Source organism: Mobula hypostoma, chromosome 9 (genome assembly GCF_963921235.1).
Source record: "Mobula hypostoma chromosome 9, sMobHyp1.1, whole genome shotgun sequence".
In the NCBI taxonomy this organism is placed as follows: Eukaryota; Metazoa; Chordata; class Chondrichthyes; order Myliobatiformes; family Myliobatidae; genus Mobula; species Mobula hypostoma.
The window spans coordinates 20,940,249-20,960,581 of NC_086105.1; the positions used below are offsets into that span (position 1 = coordinate 20,940,249).

At 38.4% G+C, this 20,333-nt stretch overlaps 1 protein-coding gene across 1 annotated transcript in view; it reads right to left on the minus strand.

Annotated features, from left to right (window-relative positions):
• Nucleotides 1–4,957: 4,957 nt before the first annotated feature.
• Nucleotides 4,958–20,333, minus strand: part of LOC134351555 (F-actin-capping protein subunit alpha-2) — a 46,652-nt gene continuing 31,276 nt past the window's right edge. The window contains exons 6-10 of the mRNA XM_063057855.1: nt 15,756–15,835; nt 14,140–14,218; nt 10,800–10,871; nt 7,810–7,872; nt 4,958–5,906 (exon numbers count right to left, since the gene is read on the minus strand). Coding sequence (XP_062913925.1) covers nt 5,766–5,906; nt 7,810–7,872; nt 10,800–10,871; nt 14,140–14,218; nt 15,756–15,835 — 435 coding nt within the window. The 3' untranslated portion in view covers nt 4,958–5,765. The remainder of the gene's footprint in view (nt 5,907–7,809; nt 7,873–10,799; nt 10,872–14,139; nt 14,219–15,755; nt 15,836–20,333) is intronic.

A 20,333-nucleotide genomic window follows, 5' to 3' on the forward strand; every position in this document is an offset into this window, starting at 1 on the left:
CAGGTGACTTTGGACTTCTGCCTATATTACTAGAGATTGATGGTCATGAATAGTCAAGCTTTATTGCATCATGGCAGATGGCAGAATACAAACCAGATGGGCCTTCATACCTTTTAGTTCAGCAGCTTCTAGGTTTCTAAATATACTGTACCAATGTCTCTCAGTGTATCACAGCTTCCAAGAAATAAAAAGAAAAATAGCAATTAGACATTTGATTGCTAACACTTTGGTTATCGGGTCCACGGGTAGGGTTAACATCTGCAAAAGGCAGGCAATATGAGAAGGGTCCTAGAAATGCTGCATTAGCCAGGCTGTCGTCCATGTGAATGAAGGATCTGTGATCTCCCATGGGCAGTGGGTTTCCTCATTAAATTACCGAGTTGTTTGCAAATGTTATGTGAAAACAGCCACAAACACATTCAAAATATTTATTTTTCCTCAACCATTGCCATTCTTGTGTTGGAGGCACAAGAGGCTGCAGGAAAAAAAACTCATTTATTGAAAGAAATCTTTGCCAAGTAAACAAAATTTGTACAGTAAAGCTAATTCCACGGGACATTAACAACACCTTTGCACTTTGGAACATTATACTTCATCTCACAGCTTTTTTCTTTTGCAAAAAGCTTTTGTCAGCATCTGCCCATTTCCGAATGTGTTTCTAGAAGATATCCTTGGTAGTAGCAAGTTGCTCACTCTACAGTTCCCAGAAACACAATTTTTAATTTACCAAGCTAAGAAAGAAATGGCAGGGAATTGTACTTCTCAAATCCAATAAAAGCAAAACTTCAATTCTTAAAGACTGACAGAACTCTACAGTAGAATTGACAAAAATGAAGGCACACAAAAAGGAAAATATTGCTATTTTGAAAACTAACAAGGTTAAGTGAAAATAGGATCTTCATACACTAAAGAAACCATAATCTGGCTGGTCAGGTTTTATAAGACCTTTTGATTTATAATAACTTTAATGAATTGTGCATTTGAAAGGAAAGGACGATAAAATGACATTTTTTCAACAAATGGAGCAATGGGTGGGTTAAACCTGTCATATACAACTTAGGAGTCAGATAGGCAATAAAATCACTTTATTTTTAGGAACAGGAAAGGGCCACTTTAAGAAGCATCACACAAAATGGAGCAACTCAGCAGGCCAGGCAACATCTATCGAAAAAAGTACAGTTGACATTTTGGGCTGACTCCTGCCGAAGGGTTGCGAAGTTCCTCCAGCATTTTCTGTGTGTTGATTGGATTTTCAGCACCTGCAGATTTTTTGTTTGTGATTTAAATGAGCATGTCAGCTTATTTAAAAAAAACAACAAAGACCTTTATAATCATGTCAAATCCCATCTTTTGAAAATGACTATTATACAATGGATTTTTCCACCCCCATCCAATCTCAAATCTATTCACCAGAAAGTGAATTCTATAACAGGGACAAATCGATTGTGTCAATTCTACCATTATCAAATAAATCAAGTATTGGTTTTGAAAAGCATTTTTCAAAATTTTAATGTCATTACTTTCTAAAGCACATAGAACTCAAGGTATATTTTTGAATACTGAGTTTGATGGATATGGCCTGATGCAGTATTTTGTTCTCCTCCCTTTCCCCATTCCACCCCTCCCCAAGACCTCTTCTCTACCTCAGCATCATCTCTCTACTTAAATTGCAATCCTCCTCCTCCCCTTGTGGCCATAGTATTGTGCGAAATTTATTTTATCCAACCCTGGAGGAGACAGCTCTTTACTGTGAAACCCAGTTCTGCGAAGCTATTGCACAAGTTTACACATTACCCTATCATTTGTGGAATGGAGGAAATACTAACCCTTGGATAGAGATAAGATAAATAGGTCAGTTTCACACAGCAACATACATCAAAGTTGCTGGTGAACGCAGCAGGCCAAGCAGCATCTATAGGAAGAGGCGCAGTCGACGTTTCAGGCCGAGACCCTTCGTCAGGACTAACTGAAGGAAGAGTGAGTAAGGGATTTGAAAGCTGGAGGGGGAGGGGGAGATGCAAAATGATAGAAGACAGGAGGGGGAGGGATAGAGCCGAGAGCTGGACAGGTGATAGGCAAAAGGGGATACGAGAGGATCACCCCACCCCCCGTCTTTCTTCCCGGACCTCCTGTCCCATGATCCTCTCGTATCCCCTTTTGCCTATCACCTGTCCAGCTCTCGGCTCTATCCCTCCCCCTCCTGTCTTCTCCTATCATTTTGCATCTCCCCCTCCCCCTCCAGCTTTCAAATCCCTTACTCACTCTTCCTTCAGTTAATCCTGACGAAGGGTCTCGGCCTGAAACGTCGACTGCGCCTCTTCCTATAGATGCTGCTTGGCCTGCTGCGTTCACCAGCAACTTTGATGTATGTTGCTTGAATTTCCAGCATCTGCAGAATTCCTGTTGTTTGCAGTTTCACACAGCCATTTCTTTCACCCAAAAATATTACACCATATTAATTGTATTGCATCACTCTAAGTAATTAATGGGTTTGAACAATTAAAAGTCACAGTTTGCAATTTGTATTTTTTTTTGCTTCCAATATTCTTTACCCAGGCTCAAATTTGTTTTGTAAATTTCTTTTGAACAAATTCCGTAGTTAAAAATAGAATGAGATTCATGCTGTCCTTTGTGTCTATTTACATTAAAACTGAAAATCTGGTAAAAATGCAAAGTGAAAGATTAAAAAGTGACCTAATATTGACCCAAATAGCATTTAATTTTCATTATTTCCTTATTTTGCTATTGTGTAGTTTATTGCTGCAGGCCAGTATTAATGCAATACCCAAGCTGCTTTTGTACCATTGGTTTTGACCACTAGACAGAAAGTCACAAGTATACTCTTAACCATGAACCATTTATCCCTGCCATGAATGCATTCTGTACATGGGTATTACATGTAAAGTTACAATGCTGGAGCCTTTTCATATGTTGGCAAGTAACAGGTATAAACTTTGTGGTATGCAAAAGTTTGGGCGCCCCTGGTCAAAATTTCTGTTACTGTGAATAGCTAAGTAAAAGATGACCTGATTTCCAAAAGGCATAACGTTAAAGATGACACATTTAATATTTTAAGCAAGATTACTTTTTTTTATTTCCATCTTTTAGAGTTTCAAAATAACAAAAAAGGAAAAGGGCCTCCGCAAAAGTTTGGGCATCCTGCATGGTCAATACTTAGTAACACCCCCTTTGGCAAGCATCACAGCTTGTAAGTGCCTTTTGTAGCCAGCTAAGTGTCTTTCAATTCTTGTTTGGGGGATTTTCACCCATTCTTCTTTGCAAAAGGTTTCTAAGTTCTGAGAGATTCTTGGGCTGTCTTGCATGCACTACTCGAGGTCTATCCACAGATTCTCGACAATGTTTAGCTCGGGGGACTGTGAGGGCTGTGGCAAAACCTTCAGCTTGCAACTCTTGAGGTAGTCCATTGCGGATTTTGATGGTGTGATGTTTGCTTCCAGAATTTGCTGGTATTTAATTGAATTCATTCTCCCCTCTACCAGTGAAATGTTCCCTGTGCCACTGGCTGCAAAACAAGCCCAAAGCATAATCGATCCACCCGTGCTTAACAGTTGGAGAGATGTTCTTTTCACAAAATTCTGCACCCTTTTTTCTTCAAGCATACCTTTACTCATTGCTACCAAGAAGTCCTATTTTAACTTCATCAGTCCACAGGACTTGTTTCCAAAATGCATCAGGCTTGTTTAGATGTTCTTTGCAAACTTCTGACGCTGAACTTATGTGGTGAGGACGCAGGAAAACTTTTCTTCTGATGACTCTTCCATGAAGGTCGATATTTGTGCAGGTGTGGCTGCACAGTAGAACAGTGCACCACCACTCCAGAGTCTGCTAAATCTTCCTGAATATTTTTTGCAGTCAAGCGGGGGTTTTGATTTGTCTTTCTAGCAATCCTATGAGCAGTTCTCTCGAAAAGTTTTCTTGGTCTTCCAGACCTCAACTTGACCTCCACTGTTCCTGTCAACAGCCATTTCTTAATTACATTACGAACTGAGAAAACGGCTACCTGAAAACACTTTGCTATCTTCTTATAGCCTTCTCCTGCTTTGTGGGCATCATTTATTTTAATTTTCAGAGTGCTAGGCAGCTGCTTAGAGGAGCCCATGGCCACTGATTGTTGGGACAAGGTTTGAGGAGTCAGGATATTTATAAAGATTTGAAATTTGCATCACCTGGCCTTTCTTAATGATGCCTGCAAACAAGCCATAGCCCCAACAAGCTAATTAAGGTCTGAGACCTTGGTAAAAGTTATGAGAACTCAAATCTCCTGGGGTGCCCAAACTTTTGCATGATGCTCCTTTCTTCCCCCCCCATTCTAAAATTGTACAAAACAAAGATACAGTAATCTTGCTTAAAATGCTGAAAAGAATGTTTCATCTTTATGACTTTTGGAGATCAGTTCAACTTCAACTCACTTAACTATTTACAGTAACAGAAATTTTGACCGGGGTGCCCAATCTTTTGCATGCCACTGTATTTACAACTTCAACACCACTTGAATCTTTTGACAGATTTGAGAATAGCTCTTTAGATCTAAAACTTCATTCTAGAATAAACTGGTAGTGTGTAAACCAAGCTCTGTTGCAAACTTCTGTAGGAAGTTTTCTTTTGCCACTTAGCTGAAAATTACTCAAGTAATATTGGGACAACTTGCCCATTTTATTAAAAGATGTAAAGGTGCACCCTAAACTCTTCGAAAACAGAGTACAACTCCAGCCTTAGCTTCTAGATTGCTAAAGTAATATTTACATCAAACTATAACAAACTGAGGAAAGGGTACTTCACACTGCAATTGTTACCACGTTTATGCATTTCTTTCAGAAATGTATCCTAGATTTATCAAATGACAATTGTCATTTACAAATGAATTATATACAACGTACATTTAAGGATTAAATGTTATGTCATTGGAAGGAGTAAATAAAACAGGCTGGCACACAAATTAATGAATACAGGTTTATATTACAATGTGTCTTGTTCTGGTACAGTTGTGTCTGCTTCATAAAAAATAACTCATGGGTAACTTTTAATACACAGCTCATTGAAGGAGGAGTTTATGTGGGCACAAAGCAGTATCTGCATTTTATGTATATTTTTGCAAGAAATATTAACTACATCTGAGACAGTGCATGTCAGTAAAGCATAAACATTACTAACCATATTGAATTATTTACCCATTAATTCAGTATTTTCTGTCCCATGTCATTTACCCCTTGAACAGTACATCTCTATGGAGAATAAAGGCAAGATTGGAAATTAATGTGGAAATAACTGCAATCTATGAAGGGATACATCGTAGATATAAATGATCAATAACCGTTCACCTAAATAAAGGTAATGGGAAGAAATAGGCCCAAACTGTTAAAATTTGCTTCAATCATCAGCAACATAATATGAAGCAGAAATCAAAAAAAATCTAAAAAAGGCATGGTCTCACCCTGGTACTGTAAACAAATATGGCAACTAAACATGATGGTTGTACTGAATGTTTTAGAAAGGGAACATACATTAAAAAATGAAAACAGTCACATGAATGTTAGAAAGGGAAATGCTGCATTGAAAGCCATGTGCTTCGTGCACAGTAAATCTATCATGAGCGCTAATGGTGTTCAACTGAAAGTGTATTAAAGAAAAAAGTTATGAGGCAATTTCCCAAATTATTTATAAATGTAGTTCAACAATTTCACACTTGTGAGACCAGACCTTTTTAAAACAGACACGAAAATTATCCAGTCATGCGAAACTTCCTCTTAAAGATTTTGCATTTCTTTGCCAATCTTGTAGCTCAGGATTTTATTCCAGTCGATTTTGGTGCGGGTGACTGGCAGTTGTCGACGCAAGGCTTTAAATGTAGTATCTGACATGGTCTGATAGTTTTCATTGATAGCAGTCTATAAAAAGCAAACAGATTTAAGATTCTCTGAATAAAAATTTAGACCAACAACACAATAAATTGTCAGGGCATTTACAAATTAAGTACAAATGAACATCAGAATGCATCAAAACCTGAACTTCTGATCAGTACTAGCAGTTAACCAGTTTGCAAGTTATGCACGTCTGCCTTCTTATATTGCAACATATAGGCGTAGAAATCAGGAATGAGCTGAAGGTCAGATATTGATATATCTGAACTTTGCTCACTCAACTTAGCACTGAATCCAAATGTGACTCACAAAAACATGAACTGAAGGATGGCTGACAACGCTCAACTTATTCATCTGAAAGTCGTGTGACTATTTCATCCTCAGTTTTTGTTAACTGGGACACATCAGCACCAGTACATTCTGGCCCAATTAAGCAGCTGCCCCAATTAGCTGAAATTTCATGGAAATAGTTAAAAAAGTATAAAAAAGACAGATTGTTTAACTGAGCAACCATTTATGTATTTAAATGAAATACAGAACAAACTCTCCTGCACAGGTTTCCTGTTAATGTCAGATAATGACAGATAACCACTATCTGCCTCTACAAGTTTTGTAAATTCTTTTGCCATCTGAGCCTCATTCTGTGAAAGAAAGTGTTCTAATTTGTTCTGTATTTCACTTAAATACCCAATTTGTAATACCCTTTTTAACCATTTCCATGAAACATCAGCAAATTGGGACAACTGCTGAATGAGCCAAAGGGTACTGCTTCCCATATGTCCCAATTAACTGGAATCCACTGTATTCTTGATATAGGTAACTAGGCAGTTCTGCTGTAATTCTAATGCAAATAGAATAAAACAAGTTGTATGAAATTGCTGAATTCAATATCCAATTCCAAAGACCGCAACATGCCCAAATGGAACATGAATTGCTATTCACTGGAATAGTCTTGGGTGCTGCAGCTAAAGAATTTAGTACGGGTGTGATGGAGAATTAAAGTGACAGGCAAACGGAAGCTCAGGATTGTCTGCAGACTGAACAGTGGTGCTTTTAGGTCACCAAGAGGCATTACCTAATCTGCTGGACTTTGCCAGAATTCTCCTTTTGGTTCCAGGCTTAAACAGCTCTGAGCTGCGTTTAGAGCTTTAACCCGATACCCAGTTTGATTTCAATGTAAATATAAAGTACAGCATTCCAGGACGTTGGCAAGGGTGATATTTAAATACACATTTTAATACACTAGATTTTATGACTTGCTCACATTAAATTGTAAACTGTTTTGAAAATTCAGAGAATTTCTTGGACAAGATCCAATTATAAAATAAATCAAGCAATTTACCAAATCACCAGTTGAGGTCAAGTTTAAAAAATGTTGTCCATACTTTAAATCTGAATCTTGAATTTAATTTGAAGCTATATAGTAATATTGAAAACAATTAGAATTGGTTTATTCCCTTCACATGTACCAAAATACAGTGATCAGCTTGTCTTGTGTACCATTCCATAGATTTACAGCTAATTGATTTCAGGTTTGTGAAGATAATGTGGTCTCAAATTTGAAGTTGTGACCTGACTGGTGAGAAACTGGTCAATCAAAATAATTGACTACTCAGTTATCTGGTAAATTGCTTCTTTTACCAGAAAAAAATTGAAAACCAGTTAGAGTCACAAACGACAATATTTAGGACATATCAAAGTCCTCATTTTAAACATCCAGAGATTTCAAACATGTGTGCCTGACAGCTGTAACATCTATTTTGGTTTGATTGACTGAATTGACAGAATATCATTTTCTTGCTGATATTTACATTTTGGTGTCAAACATATCTCCACAGGGCAATGCAAATACAGATCTGGGAATACAAGTAATTAGTTCAAAAATTTACTGGGGGGGGGGAAAAACAAGTACTCAATAAAGAGTTCATACCTGATATTCATTTTCTACTGCCTCTACAAGTTTTGTAAATTCTTTTGCCATCTGAGCCTCATTCTGTGAAAGAAAGCAGAACAATCTAGATGTTTTCAATAAGCTAGTGGATAAAATTACGACTTTGAAGGGATTTGATAGAAAGACAAGAGGAACAGAATGATTAAAATAAAACACATGGGAATCTTAGGAGGAAAAGTAGTGAGAAGCATGTACAAGTCATGTAGTAGCAATTGTGAAGAGGCAGACTCCAAACTTGTAAAAAAAATGTTGAGTCAAGGCATTTTTATTTCTTTGGGAGTGGAGGAGAGAATACTCTGGAGAGAAGAAATTATACATAGACTGGAATAAGAAAGCTAGCTTACGTTTTCTATTTAAGATGAGGGGAAAGCAAGAAATTGTATACCAATGAACTTAGTATCTGTTATCAGGATATTACTTGTGTCCAATACTGTAAATTCAATTATTGAATATATTACAAGTTTTCAGTTAATCACATTTCAGCACTTTTCCCCCAACAAACGGCAAAGCTAATTTAATTTTTGTTTTGAAGTCTTTGAAATAGGAGCCAGAACAATGTCTATGGTTGTAACTTGTAAGAATTATTGGAATAGAAGTGGGGAAAAAAAAAGAGGCAAGACTTAACTAAAATTGAACCTCAGGGAAATGAAGACAAATGAATGACCCAGTTAAGAAATCAACAAGTGACAACTGGGATAAGTAGCTCTCAAATTTATAACACATCACTGGCGGGGTCCTGCAAGAATATATTGAACCTAAACTAGTCACCATTTTATAAATCATTTAAATGATAGGAAAAAAAATCATATCCAAGCAAGACAAAACAAAGAGCAAACAGCACTGATGGAATTATATTTCAAGGAAATGTAAGCAAATCAAAATGGGCAGAACAGTAACTAATGGATTTCAGGTGTTGCTCAAAATAATGTAATTTTCTTCGAATCACAAAGAAATGCTCAAATTTCTTTGGACCTCCACTCTTTACATATATGTATGAATTGCAATATTATGTTAAATAACAAAAGTCAACAGAATGCTAGCCTTTATGACTACAAGTTCTATCCCTTGTACTCACAGCTTGTCAGAAACAAAGGCCAAGTTAGACTATACCAGGGATTTTGCAAGGTGCTTGGCACTAAGCTTTGAGTAGATGTTGCTCTTACAATGAATGCAGTACAAATTTACCATAAATAAGGTTTAAATTACAAGATTATAGAAACTGGGACACGTTGCTTGGAGTTTAGTTTGATTTACCAAAAAAGAAATCACTTGTGCAATGCTGATACAACTGACATACCATAATTACCCATTCTTAATTACTCCTGAGGTAATGAAGTATTCATAATGTTGTTGCGTAGGGCCAAGCTGCAATGTGGGTGGGGGGGGGGGTGGAGAAATAGTCATTGTTATAATGCAAACTTTTTTTTCCTTCTAGTCAAGAGGATACAGGTTCAAGAAATGGTCTTGTTAAATAATAGCACATCCTGCAGATGGTACATAATGTATCCTCAGTGTGCTGCTGGCAGGGGAAAGACTTGGTGCAAAGGGTGAAGCAGCCTGACTAGAACTGCATTCATTTAACCAAGTATTTCACACACTCCTGATTTGAAGCATGTAAATGGCAAAATGGCTTTGGTAGTCAGAAGGGAGTCATTCTTCATGGGAAATTCAACTTCTCACTTTTTTGCCATAGCATGTTTGTGGTCACTCCAGCTACATTTCTGGGCAATAATAACCTAGGATGTTGATTTGCAGATGGTGAGGGACTTGGTAATGGGAATGCTATTCAACATGGGAGATGATTATTGTTAGACAATGTTACCGCCAATTATCAGCCAATGCCAGTCTATGCAAAATGGTGTTAGGTGCTGACATCTGATTAATTTTGAATTGCAATTACTGAAAGCTGCAATCTTCAATAAACAGCCCCATTCCTGACCTAATGGTGAAATGGTGGTCAGAGAAGCAGCACCCAATGATAGCAGGCCCTAAAATCCTGAGATTAACCTGCAACAATTACCACACACTTCCTTTGCGTGAGGTCTCACTTAAAGCAGTGGAAAGTCACTGAAGTTCCAGTGTTTCAAGATACCAGTTAAGTACAAAGATGAAATGTTTCTACATGTTGGATGAAATCTGGAACAAAGGAGTAAATGACTTAGTTTTTATTTTAAAGCAGACTGATTTATTCATGACAACCAAATATATTTAGGGAAAATGGAAAAAACAGTAACAAAATGGGGCATGGACTGTTCATGATCTCACTAAATGTTAATGTTCTCAGCAGACAAACATCTATTTCTACCCCACTGTTAAAAAAAAATCCTCTGGAGAATTAACTTGATCTTTAATACAGTTAACATGGATCTGGTAAACCAAGAGATCTTATAAGGTTTGATTAGGTTAAAATATATTCCTGATAACCCAAGTTTTATAGAGACCATTTGGTAAGATGTACCGAGTTAGTGGTCTAAACATGGGCTCTACTCTTGATCTAACGAAGTAGTGAAAATATATAGCTACAGCTCCAATTTCCATCTGCTATTCAAAAATCTTTACTGGGATGTTCACACGGAGATAGAAATGGGTGAGCCTCAATGTTTTTCCCAGTAGAAACTTTCAGCCAATACACTGTATAGATTTACACATGATTAACAGTCTTGGACAGGATTTCAGAGATCTGTTAGCATCTCAATGGCTGATTATAAGATTGTGCATTCAATAAAATAGCAAGGTGAAAGGAGAAAAGCAGCAAGAAAATGTGTGGTTTGGTGGTGGGTAAATTGCCATGATGCATCTTCATATATAATCAATATATGCAGTACATACACTCAAGAGCACACCGGCAAACCAAGATTAAAAAGGCAACATACATCAAAGTTGCTGGTGAACGCAGCAGGCCAAGCAGCATCTATAGAAAGAGGTAACTTATTTTCCCCATCAGAATGCTAAACAAAGGTCTTACTTACAGTGACAGACAAAGTTTCCTGTACATCTTTATGGCTGACCAGTTGAACATTGCCATCTTCATAATAATGAACCTAAAAATCGTGAAAAGTCTGCATTTTCAATTCTAATATATCAAAATTTAACATTGAAAATCAACCTTCTCCCATCCTGCCCCCACCACTATTTTAATCCATATAAAACTATACAACTTTCTAATAAATAAATTTAGCTGCAGGGTAACCTAGGAATTGAAGTTAAAACCAAGTAACAAGATAAAGCAAACATTCATGTCATATTCGGTAGGGAAAAAAATTCAGGCCAATGCCCTAATCAACTTGAAGGGTTGTAATCCACAAACACTGTTTGAACCATGTACTTTGTCTTTCCTATTTCAGATTTCTGCTGCTTACTGTATTTTGCTTTTGTATTGCTGTTTTCTATGAAGAATTAAACTGTCTTTTAAAACAATCTGAAGCACTAATTTGCATTGCCAAATAATCTCCGTATAGATTTATCTGCAATTACATCCTGACCACAGTACAATTTGACCTTAAAACTAAATTGAATAAATGGATCCTTCACTGTACTTTAAAAGCTGTATATTGTGATTAAAGCTTTGATTTTAAAAAGTGAAATAGACAACACTGGTGATTTTGTATTATAGATGAAAGCACAAACTTCCAATTAAGAAACTAAAATTTCAATTTTAGTTTCAAACAGTATCAATAACCCTCTTAGTCAGTTATTACCAGAAGAAATAAACAGAGCAAGCACAAGTGCTTATTCTGATTCAGCTTTGATATCCCATCTAACAGCTAGAATCTACTCCTACCGTTTTCCCTTTTTCGTAATCCCAGTGACAAAATATCAAAACTAAACTTTGAGAAGATCAAGTATAAAAAATAAACTTTGATATAAAGACAACCTAAGAAATACAGATAAGAAAGCAAAATTACAATGCTGCATATCCATGTAGCAAATCAATTTGGAAGACGGGAGTAAGGAGATTCAAAATATGTAGTTTTATTAATTTGAAAGTCATACATAGAGCCCGAATGCAATTAGTGCATCAACCAGATTAATTCAAAAACATTACGATGGTTCCTTTAAAAGTCTTCAGCAAAAAAATTTCAGTGTTTGAGTTATTAGAACACGAGTCATAAATACCTACTGCCCAATATCAAGTCCTGAGCGACTCCAGCCCTATCTCACCAATGACGACCTGGTCTAAATTTTAAAGGGGAAAACTGAGATTGGCAAATAAACAAATAACTAACTTGATCCCCCACCTCTTCACTTCAACCATCCTGAAACTTTACATATAATACTGATAGCTAAAACATCAAAATAAGGCAAGTCTTCACTACAAGGGCAGTAGAATCTTATGGAGAATGAACAAAAATTGTAGAAGTATTGAAAACACCATAACTAAAACCATCAATGCTGCAACAATACACATTTTCAAATAAATGCAAGTGCCTACTTGTAACATAATAAATATTAAATGTGAAGTGAGAACACCCTCATGGTGGATCTGGATCTTTAGGGTCATGAAAGTATTACAAAAGGCAAAGTGGTCTGAGATGTTTATAGGTGTCCCACACTTTTCGAACATTCACTTTATGAAACCTCACTGTTACAAAAGACCTACATTAGTTCCGTTTTCGCTAACAGAAGGTGTTTTCACTGTTAGGAGAAAAGCAGCGCGCGCCCTGGGCAGCCGCTCTCCCCGGATTCGGAACTGCATTCTAGCCAGCATTGCTTAAACACGTGCCTATGAGCAGCCATTAGCAAGATGAGTTCTAAGTTATCAGAAAAGCCTGAAAGAGCTCGTAAGGGTGTTACACTTAACGTAAAACTAGACATAATTAAGCATTTCGATCGTGGTGAACGAAGTAAGGACAAAGTGAGTTTGGCTTCTGGAGGTTGACGAAGATGATATTGAAGAGGTTTTAGCATCCCATGACCAAGAACTGATAGATGAAGAGCTGCTGCAATTGGAAGAGGAAAGGACAACAATCAAAACCAAATGCAGTAGCGAACAGACCTAAAGTGAAGTTGTCCAGGAACTAAATGTGAGGCAACTGCGAGAGGTTTTCGCTGCAATGATAAAGTACAACTTTGATTTTGAAAGGGTACGTCGGTTTACAATATATTTGCAAGATGGTTTGAGTGCTTACAAAGAACTGTATGATAGAAAAATGCGCGAGGCTAAGCAGTCAAGCAAGCCTTCCACATCAGCCACAGCAGGCGACGAACCTCGATCTTTGACATCGAGGCAGGCAGACATAGAAGATGGCCTGCCCTGATCGATGAGACACCTTAATGTCCCACCACCCCAACCCCCGGGCCGCAGACAGATACTAATCTGCTGAGAATGCAGCGGTAGCCAGGACGCACCCAGCACATCTTTAAGAAAAAAAAAGCCAAAATAAACAAGCTAATTAATTAGGTGCCCCCCAACACATAAATGTCAGCCCAGATCAGAGGTGATTGCGTTGCCTAATTAATTACCTTGTTTATTTCGGCTTTTTTTCCTTAAAGATGTGCTGGGTGCGTCCCGGCTACTGCGGTACCCTGCATTCTTCGCGGATCGGTATCGGTTCGCTGCCCGGAGGGTGGGGGCTACTGCACCACCCCAACCTCCGACGATTCAGTCTAACACACCATCAGTGTGCTCGGTGCTGTCCCAATTCCAGTAAGTGATACTGTACATACATTTCTACTTTATATCGGCTATGTATTTTTACGTGTTATTTGGTATGATTTGGCAGCTTCATAGCTTAAAGGTTACTGGAGAGCGCTTGCACCGTGTTTCTGCCAAGAGCGCTTGCGTGAGATTTTCACTACGGAGAACAGTGCGGCAATGATTGTGGAAAAGTATTTCTACTTTATATAGGCTGTGTATTCATCATGTCATTCCTGCTTTTACTATATGTTACTGTTATTTTAGGTTTTGTATTATTTGGCATGATTTGGTAGGCTATTTTTTGGGTCTGCGAACGCTCACAAATTTTTCCCATATAAATTAATGGTAATTGCTTCTTTGCTTTATGACATTCTGGCTTACGAACCATTTCATAGGAACGCTCTACCTTCGGATGGCGGGGGAAACCTGTAATCTAATACGTAACATGGGAAAACAGTTTTAACAAACATGGGGAGGTATTTAGCACTTATTTTTACATCTTCAGCTTTAAATATTATCCTGTTTTGATCCCTTGATCTGGGGAAATGGCAGGATTGCATGCAATTTGTTTTTTCCTCTTTATTGCAACAAACACATTTACCTTCAAGTAAAATACCTCGAGTTTACTTGGATTATGTATGCCCCAGACCCATTTAACAGCTATCACTAACCTGAATCTTTAAAATGCCTTCCACCTGAGTTGATGAGGAAGTGATAGTAAACTTCCACTCTGATCTCCAACGTCCATTCCTTCATTAACAGAAATGAAGATAACATGCCATCAGTGTCACAAACATGCAATCTGTTACGAAGTCAATATATAATACAATTTGGAGATACAGAAAGTCAGACTTATTGTAAAAAAACTTGACTATTTAGATAGTATTCAAATGTAGAGTTGACTGGATAATTAATAAGACAATAAAAGTGACAATATATAAAATGCAGCACAATTTTTACAGTTGTAACAATGATCTTTCATTTACAATCTTGCATGAGAATAATGCCCTTCATTATATGACCTACTTACTCATCTGAAAAGGGATGAAAATAGTATTCTGTATAAATATGCCATAAAGCACTTAATTGTTTTCCCCTAGATGATCTACACAAAGCCTACAAATGCTTTATGCACAATAAACTTAAAAAATAAAATGCAATCTGTAGCATAATCTAAACAGCATTCACAGGTGGTTGTATGATCAGATAAATTCCCTCATGTAGTTCCCCAGTATATCCTCTACCATTCCTACAGATTTTGTCTTAAACAGAAAGGCATTTTATTGAGAAGAATCGCCCCATCATTCTTCCTCAAGAATACTTACACTCAAGAGGTTAATTTATTAGGTATCTCCTGTAAAGTGACCACTGAGTGCATATTTGTGGTCTTCTGCTGCTGTAGCCCATCCACTTCAAGGTTCAATATGTCGTGTGTTCAAAGATGCACTTCTGCACATCGTTATGTGAGTTACTGTCGCTTTCCTGTCAGCTTGGACATTCTCCTCTAACCTCTCTAATTAATAAGACCTTTCCCCCTTAGAACTGCTGCTCACTGGATGTTTCTATCCCCCCACACCATTCTCTGTAAACTTTAGACACTGGTGTGTGAAAATCCTAGGACATCAGATTCTGAGATACTCATTAACAAATCATTCCATAGTCAAGGTTACTTAGATCATATTTCCTCCCCATTCTGAGGTTTAGTCCGAACACTGGAACTTCCTGACTATGACTGCATGATTTTATGCACTGAGATGCTGATTGGATATTTGCACAGGTGTACCTAATAGTGGCCACTATGTGCTATTACCTTATGTAAAAAGCAATAACACCAAAATCTAAATAAAGCAGTTCCACTCCCCCCCCCCCTCAAATTTGGACACCCTGAGATACTGAAAGGATTTATACAAATATTTTTTTCTGGTCAAATATCTTTTTCTTTGGCATTACAGGCTTCCCCTGCTATGATCATTGACAACATGAACATTTTGCCCCACAGAATTTCTAGATCACAAAAATCTTCAGATATGAAATAAAATTCACTGCTATAAAATTTACAGAAAAATCTTTTTTTCCTCCAATTGGCATTTCCTTAAAACAGCTTCATGTCACAGACTAATATGGCCCATTTTCTCGTAATACCCCCTTATGCAGGGCTGTTTGAATACGCTTCAAATCACTGTAATGTCAATGCTTTCCAAGATGTCATTTATGGTAAGACTGCAAAAAATATAGCCTCTATTTTGTCAGAATTAGACAAAACATTGTGGGATTAAGTTCAACATACCAGAAATTTTTGGGTTGAAACTGATGGCTCTCAATGCATACTATGATAGTTTGATGCCCACCAATCGTTTTCCCATATACCTGGAAAAAGAGCAAAATTGTATTTGGAATGGCTTAAATAAAACGTGAATATTACACAAAACAAGTGTTTTACTAAAATCCTAGGCTTTCATGATGGTTAAGTGAGCATGGTGATCAAGTACTAAATCCAAAGCTGCTGGAATAAATTTTCTGCTGACAAATATATTTTGATACATTCCAGGAAAAATATCCTCTGATGATCAGGAAAGCAAGTGGCAACACATCCAAATTAAGAAATGAGATTTCCTTCACAAAGTGTTTGATAATTTTAATTCAAGGACTTCAAACTGGATGAACGTTTTTGCCTTGGAGGCATAAATTTGAGTACAAATAATCCCTACTTTTGAATGAACCTAGCGATAACCTAGAGACTTAAACCAAACATCATAAATGCTGTTGATTTGAAATACAAATTACACCAGACATATAGGGAACAATTCCAGAAAATGGTGACAATACTTTGAAGTTTGGGTCTACCCATGGAGAAAAAGTTAATATTGAAGGTCAATGACTGCCATCAGTACTAAAGACAGGTTATAATTTCTAGAAGAGGGCAAGATTAAGTGATAAAGGAACTGCAGCAAAAGGAGAAAATTGTTATTGGCCAAGAAAAGGACTTCTGATGTGGAAGTGGGAGAAGCAGAATCTTTACTTGAAATACATGAATAAGTAGAGGCTAGAAGTTGGAAATGAAAGCTGAATTGTCAAAATAAATCACTATTTCAAGTAGAAAGTGTTGAGGTCTGAAACAGTGGGAAGGACAAAGGTACAATGGCAAATGGTACATTTGGAGCTGAACAGAGAGCGAAGTGGATAAAAGACACGACATTAAAGCAGAAGGAAGCAGTGTGCAGAATAAGCAGTTACTTGGGAACAAAGGGAAGAGGATATCATCTTAGGGGATGGCAATTTGTAAGCTGCATAGAGAGGAAGCAATATTGCATTTACTATCTGGTGAGATGAAAGACAATTTTATCCTGGTTCTCAGATGAACTGCAATAACAGATGGTTGGGAGCCATGTCAACAGTGAAGACCTGATGTCAGCTGAAGATAAGGCCAGAAGCACAGGTATGAAATGGAATGATCAAACAGAGACAGAAAATAGGAAAATGCAAGGAATCATTATAAAATTGCAGTCAAGGTATTTGGGGGGTGGGGGGGGAGAAACAGAGAGGAAAGTCGACCAGTATTGGTACCAATCAACACACACAAAATGCTGGAGGAACTCAGCAGGCCAGGCAGTATCTAGGAAAAGAGTACAGTCGATGTTTCAGGCTGAAACCCTTCAGCAGGACAATCACTCATTTATCCCAAAAATGGAGGTAAAGTAGTAAGGGCTTAATTAGGAAGGGGAAAAAAGATTATGAGAGAAAACTGGCAGAGAACATAAAAACGGACTGTAAAAGCTTTTATAGATATGTAAAAAGGAAAAGACTGGTAAAGACAAATGTAGGTCCCCTGCAGACAGAAACAGGTGAATTGATTATGGGAAGCAAGGACATGGCAGACCAATTGAATAATTACTTTGGTTCTGTCTTCACTAAGGAGGACATAAATAATCTTCCAGAAATAGTAAGGGACAGAGGGTCCAGTGAGATGGAGGAACTGAGTGAAATACATGTTAGTAGGGAAGTGGTGTTAGATAAATTGAAGGGATTGAAGGCAGATAAATCCCCAGGGCCAGATGGTCTGCATCCTAGAGTGCTTAAGGAAGTAGCCCAAGAAATAGTGGATGCATTAGTGATAATTTTTCAAAACTCGTTAGATTCTGGACTAGTTCCGGAGGATTGGAGGGTGGCTAATGTAACCCCACTTTTTAAAAAAGGAGGGAGAGAGAAACCGGGGAATTATAGGCCGGTTAGCCTAACGTCGGTGGTGGGGAAACTGCTGGAGTCAGTTATCAAGGATGTGATAACAGCACATTTGGAAAGCGGTGAAATGATCGGACAAAGTCAGCATGGATTTGTGAAAGGAAAATCATGTCTGACGAATCTCAGAATTTTTTGAGGATGTAACCAGTAGAGTGGATAGGGGAGAACCAGTGGATGTGGTATATTTGGATTTTCAAAAGGCTTTTGACAAGGTCCCACACAGGAGATTAGTGTGCAAACTTAAAGCACACGGCATTGGGGGTAAGGTATTGGTGTGGGTGGAGAATTGGTTAGCAGACAGGAAGCAAAGAGTGGGAATAAACGGGACCTTTTCAGAATGGCAGGCGGTAACTAGTGGGGTACCGCAAGGCTCGGTGCTGGGACCCCAGTTGTTTACAATATATATTAATGACTTGGATCAGGGAATTAAATGCAGCATCTCCAAGTTTGCGGATGACACGAAGCTGGGTGGCAGTGTTAGCAGTGAGGAGGATGCTAAGAGGACGCAGGGTGACTTGGATAGGTTGGGTGAGTGGGCAAACTCATGGCAGATGCAATTTAATGTGGATAAATGTGAAGTTATCCACTTTGGTGGCAAAAATAGGAAAACAGATTATTATCTGAATGGTGGCCGATTAGGAAAAGGGGAGGTGCAACGAGACCTGGGTGTCATTATACACCAGTCATTGAAAGTGGGCATGCAGGTACAGCAGGCGGTGAAAAAGGCGAATGGTATGCTGGCATTTATAGCGAGAGGATTCGAGTACAGGAGCAGGGAGGTACTACTGCAGTTGTACAGGGCCTTGGTGAGACCACACCTGGAGTATTGTGAGCAGTTTTGGTCCCCTAATCTGAGGAAAGACATCTTTGCCATAGAGGGAGTACAAAGAAGGTTCACCAGATTGATTCCTGGGATGGCAGGTCTTTCATATGAAGAAAGACTGGATGAACTGGGCTTGTACTCGTTGGAATTTAGAAGATTGAGGGGGGATCTGATTGAAACGTATAAGATCCTAAAGGGATTGGACAGGCTAGATGCAGGAAGATTGTTCCCGATGTTGGGGAGGTCCAGAACGAGGGGTCACAGTTTGAGGATAGAGGGGAAGCCTTTTAGGACCGAGATTAGGAAAAACTTCTTCACACAGAGTGGTGAATCTGTGGAATTCTCTGCCACAGCAAACTGTTGAGGCCAGTTCATTGGCTATGTTTAAGAGGGAGTTAGATATGGCCCTTGTGGCTACAGGGGTCAGGGGGTATGGAGGGAAGGCTGGGGCGGGGTTCTGAGTTGGATGATCAGCCATGATCATAATAAATGGCGGTGCAGGCTCGAAGGGCCGAATGGCCTACTCCTGCACCTATTTTCTAAGTTTCTATGAAATAGCTGGATATAACCCATGCAAAGGTGCAGGATGGAGATCGGCAACAAATATTTAGATAAGGGAAAGTATCAATGCACCAAAAAGGGCTGGGTCTCAAGTTGATCAAACGTCTAGCAGTTACAGTAGGAAATCATTACTCATAAATTAGAGGAAATGACTTTTCAAGAAAGAATTTATACAGTACAAGTTCAGAAGGGTAGCAATAGGGACATAGGGAAAATAAAATGGGCCTTTGACGAAGACAAAAGTCCTTCTGGAAGCTTGGGAAGAGAATGTAAATATCTACAGTGACTGGCCACGTTGTCAAAATGAGAGGCTTGCAGAGGAAACTTAAAGGCAAAGGGTATCAGATGTGAGTGGGAACAGACTGGGCAAGAGCAGTAAAGAGCATCAAAATAGGAAATGGGGTACAAAGGATAGTGTTGGGTCTATGAGAGCAGGCTTCAAAGTAAACTTATTATCGAAGTACATACGTCACCATATACAACCCTGAGATTCATTTTCTTGTGGGCATACAGTCAATCCAAGAATCAATAAAATCAATGGAAGTCCACATCCAACAGGACAACCAACCAATGTACAAAGACAACTGTACAAATACAAAACAGAAAATAAGTTATAATAAGCAATAGAGGATATGAGGTGAAGGAATTCTTGAAAGTGAGTTCATAGTTTGTGGGAACAAATCAGTGAAGGGTTAAGTGAAGTTATATCTTCTGGTTCAAAAGCCTGATGGTTGAGGGGTGATAAATGTTCCCGAACCTGGTGGTGTGGGTCCTGAGGCTCCTGTACCTGCTTCCTGATGACAGCAGCGAGGAGAGAGCATGTTCTGGATGGTGTGGTTCCTTGATGATAGAACTGCTTTCCTGCAACAAGGGTTCATGCAGATGTGCTTAATGGTGAAGAGGGCTTTACTTATGATGGACTGGACTGCATCCAATACTTTTTGTAGAATATTCCACTCAAGGACATTGCTGCTTCTATACCAGGCTGTGATGTAACCAGCCAATACACTCTCCATCACACATTTATAGAAGTTTGTCAAAGTTTTAGATTATTAAGCCAAATCTTCGCAAACTCGTAAGTAGAGGGCTGCCATGCTTTATTCGTAATGACACTTATATGCTGGACCTAGGACAGGTCCTCTGAAATGATAACACCAAGGAATTTAAAGTTACTGACCCTCTCCACCTCTGATCCACTGATGGACTGGCTCATGGACCTCTGGTTTTCTCCTCCTGAAGTCA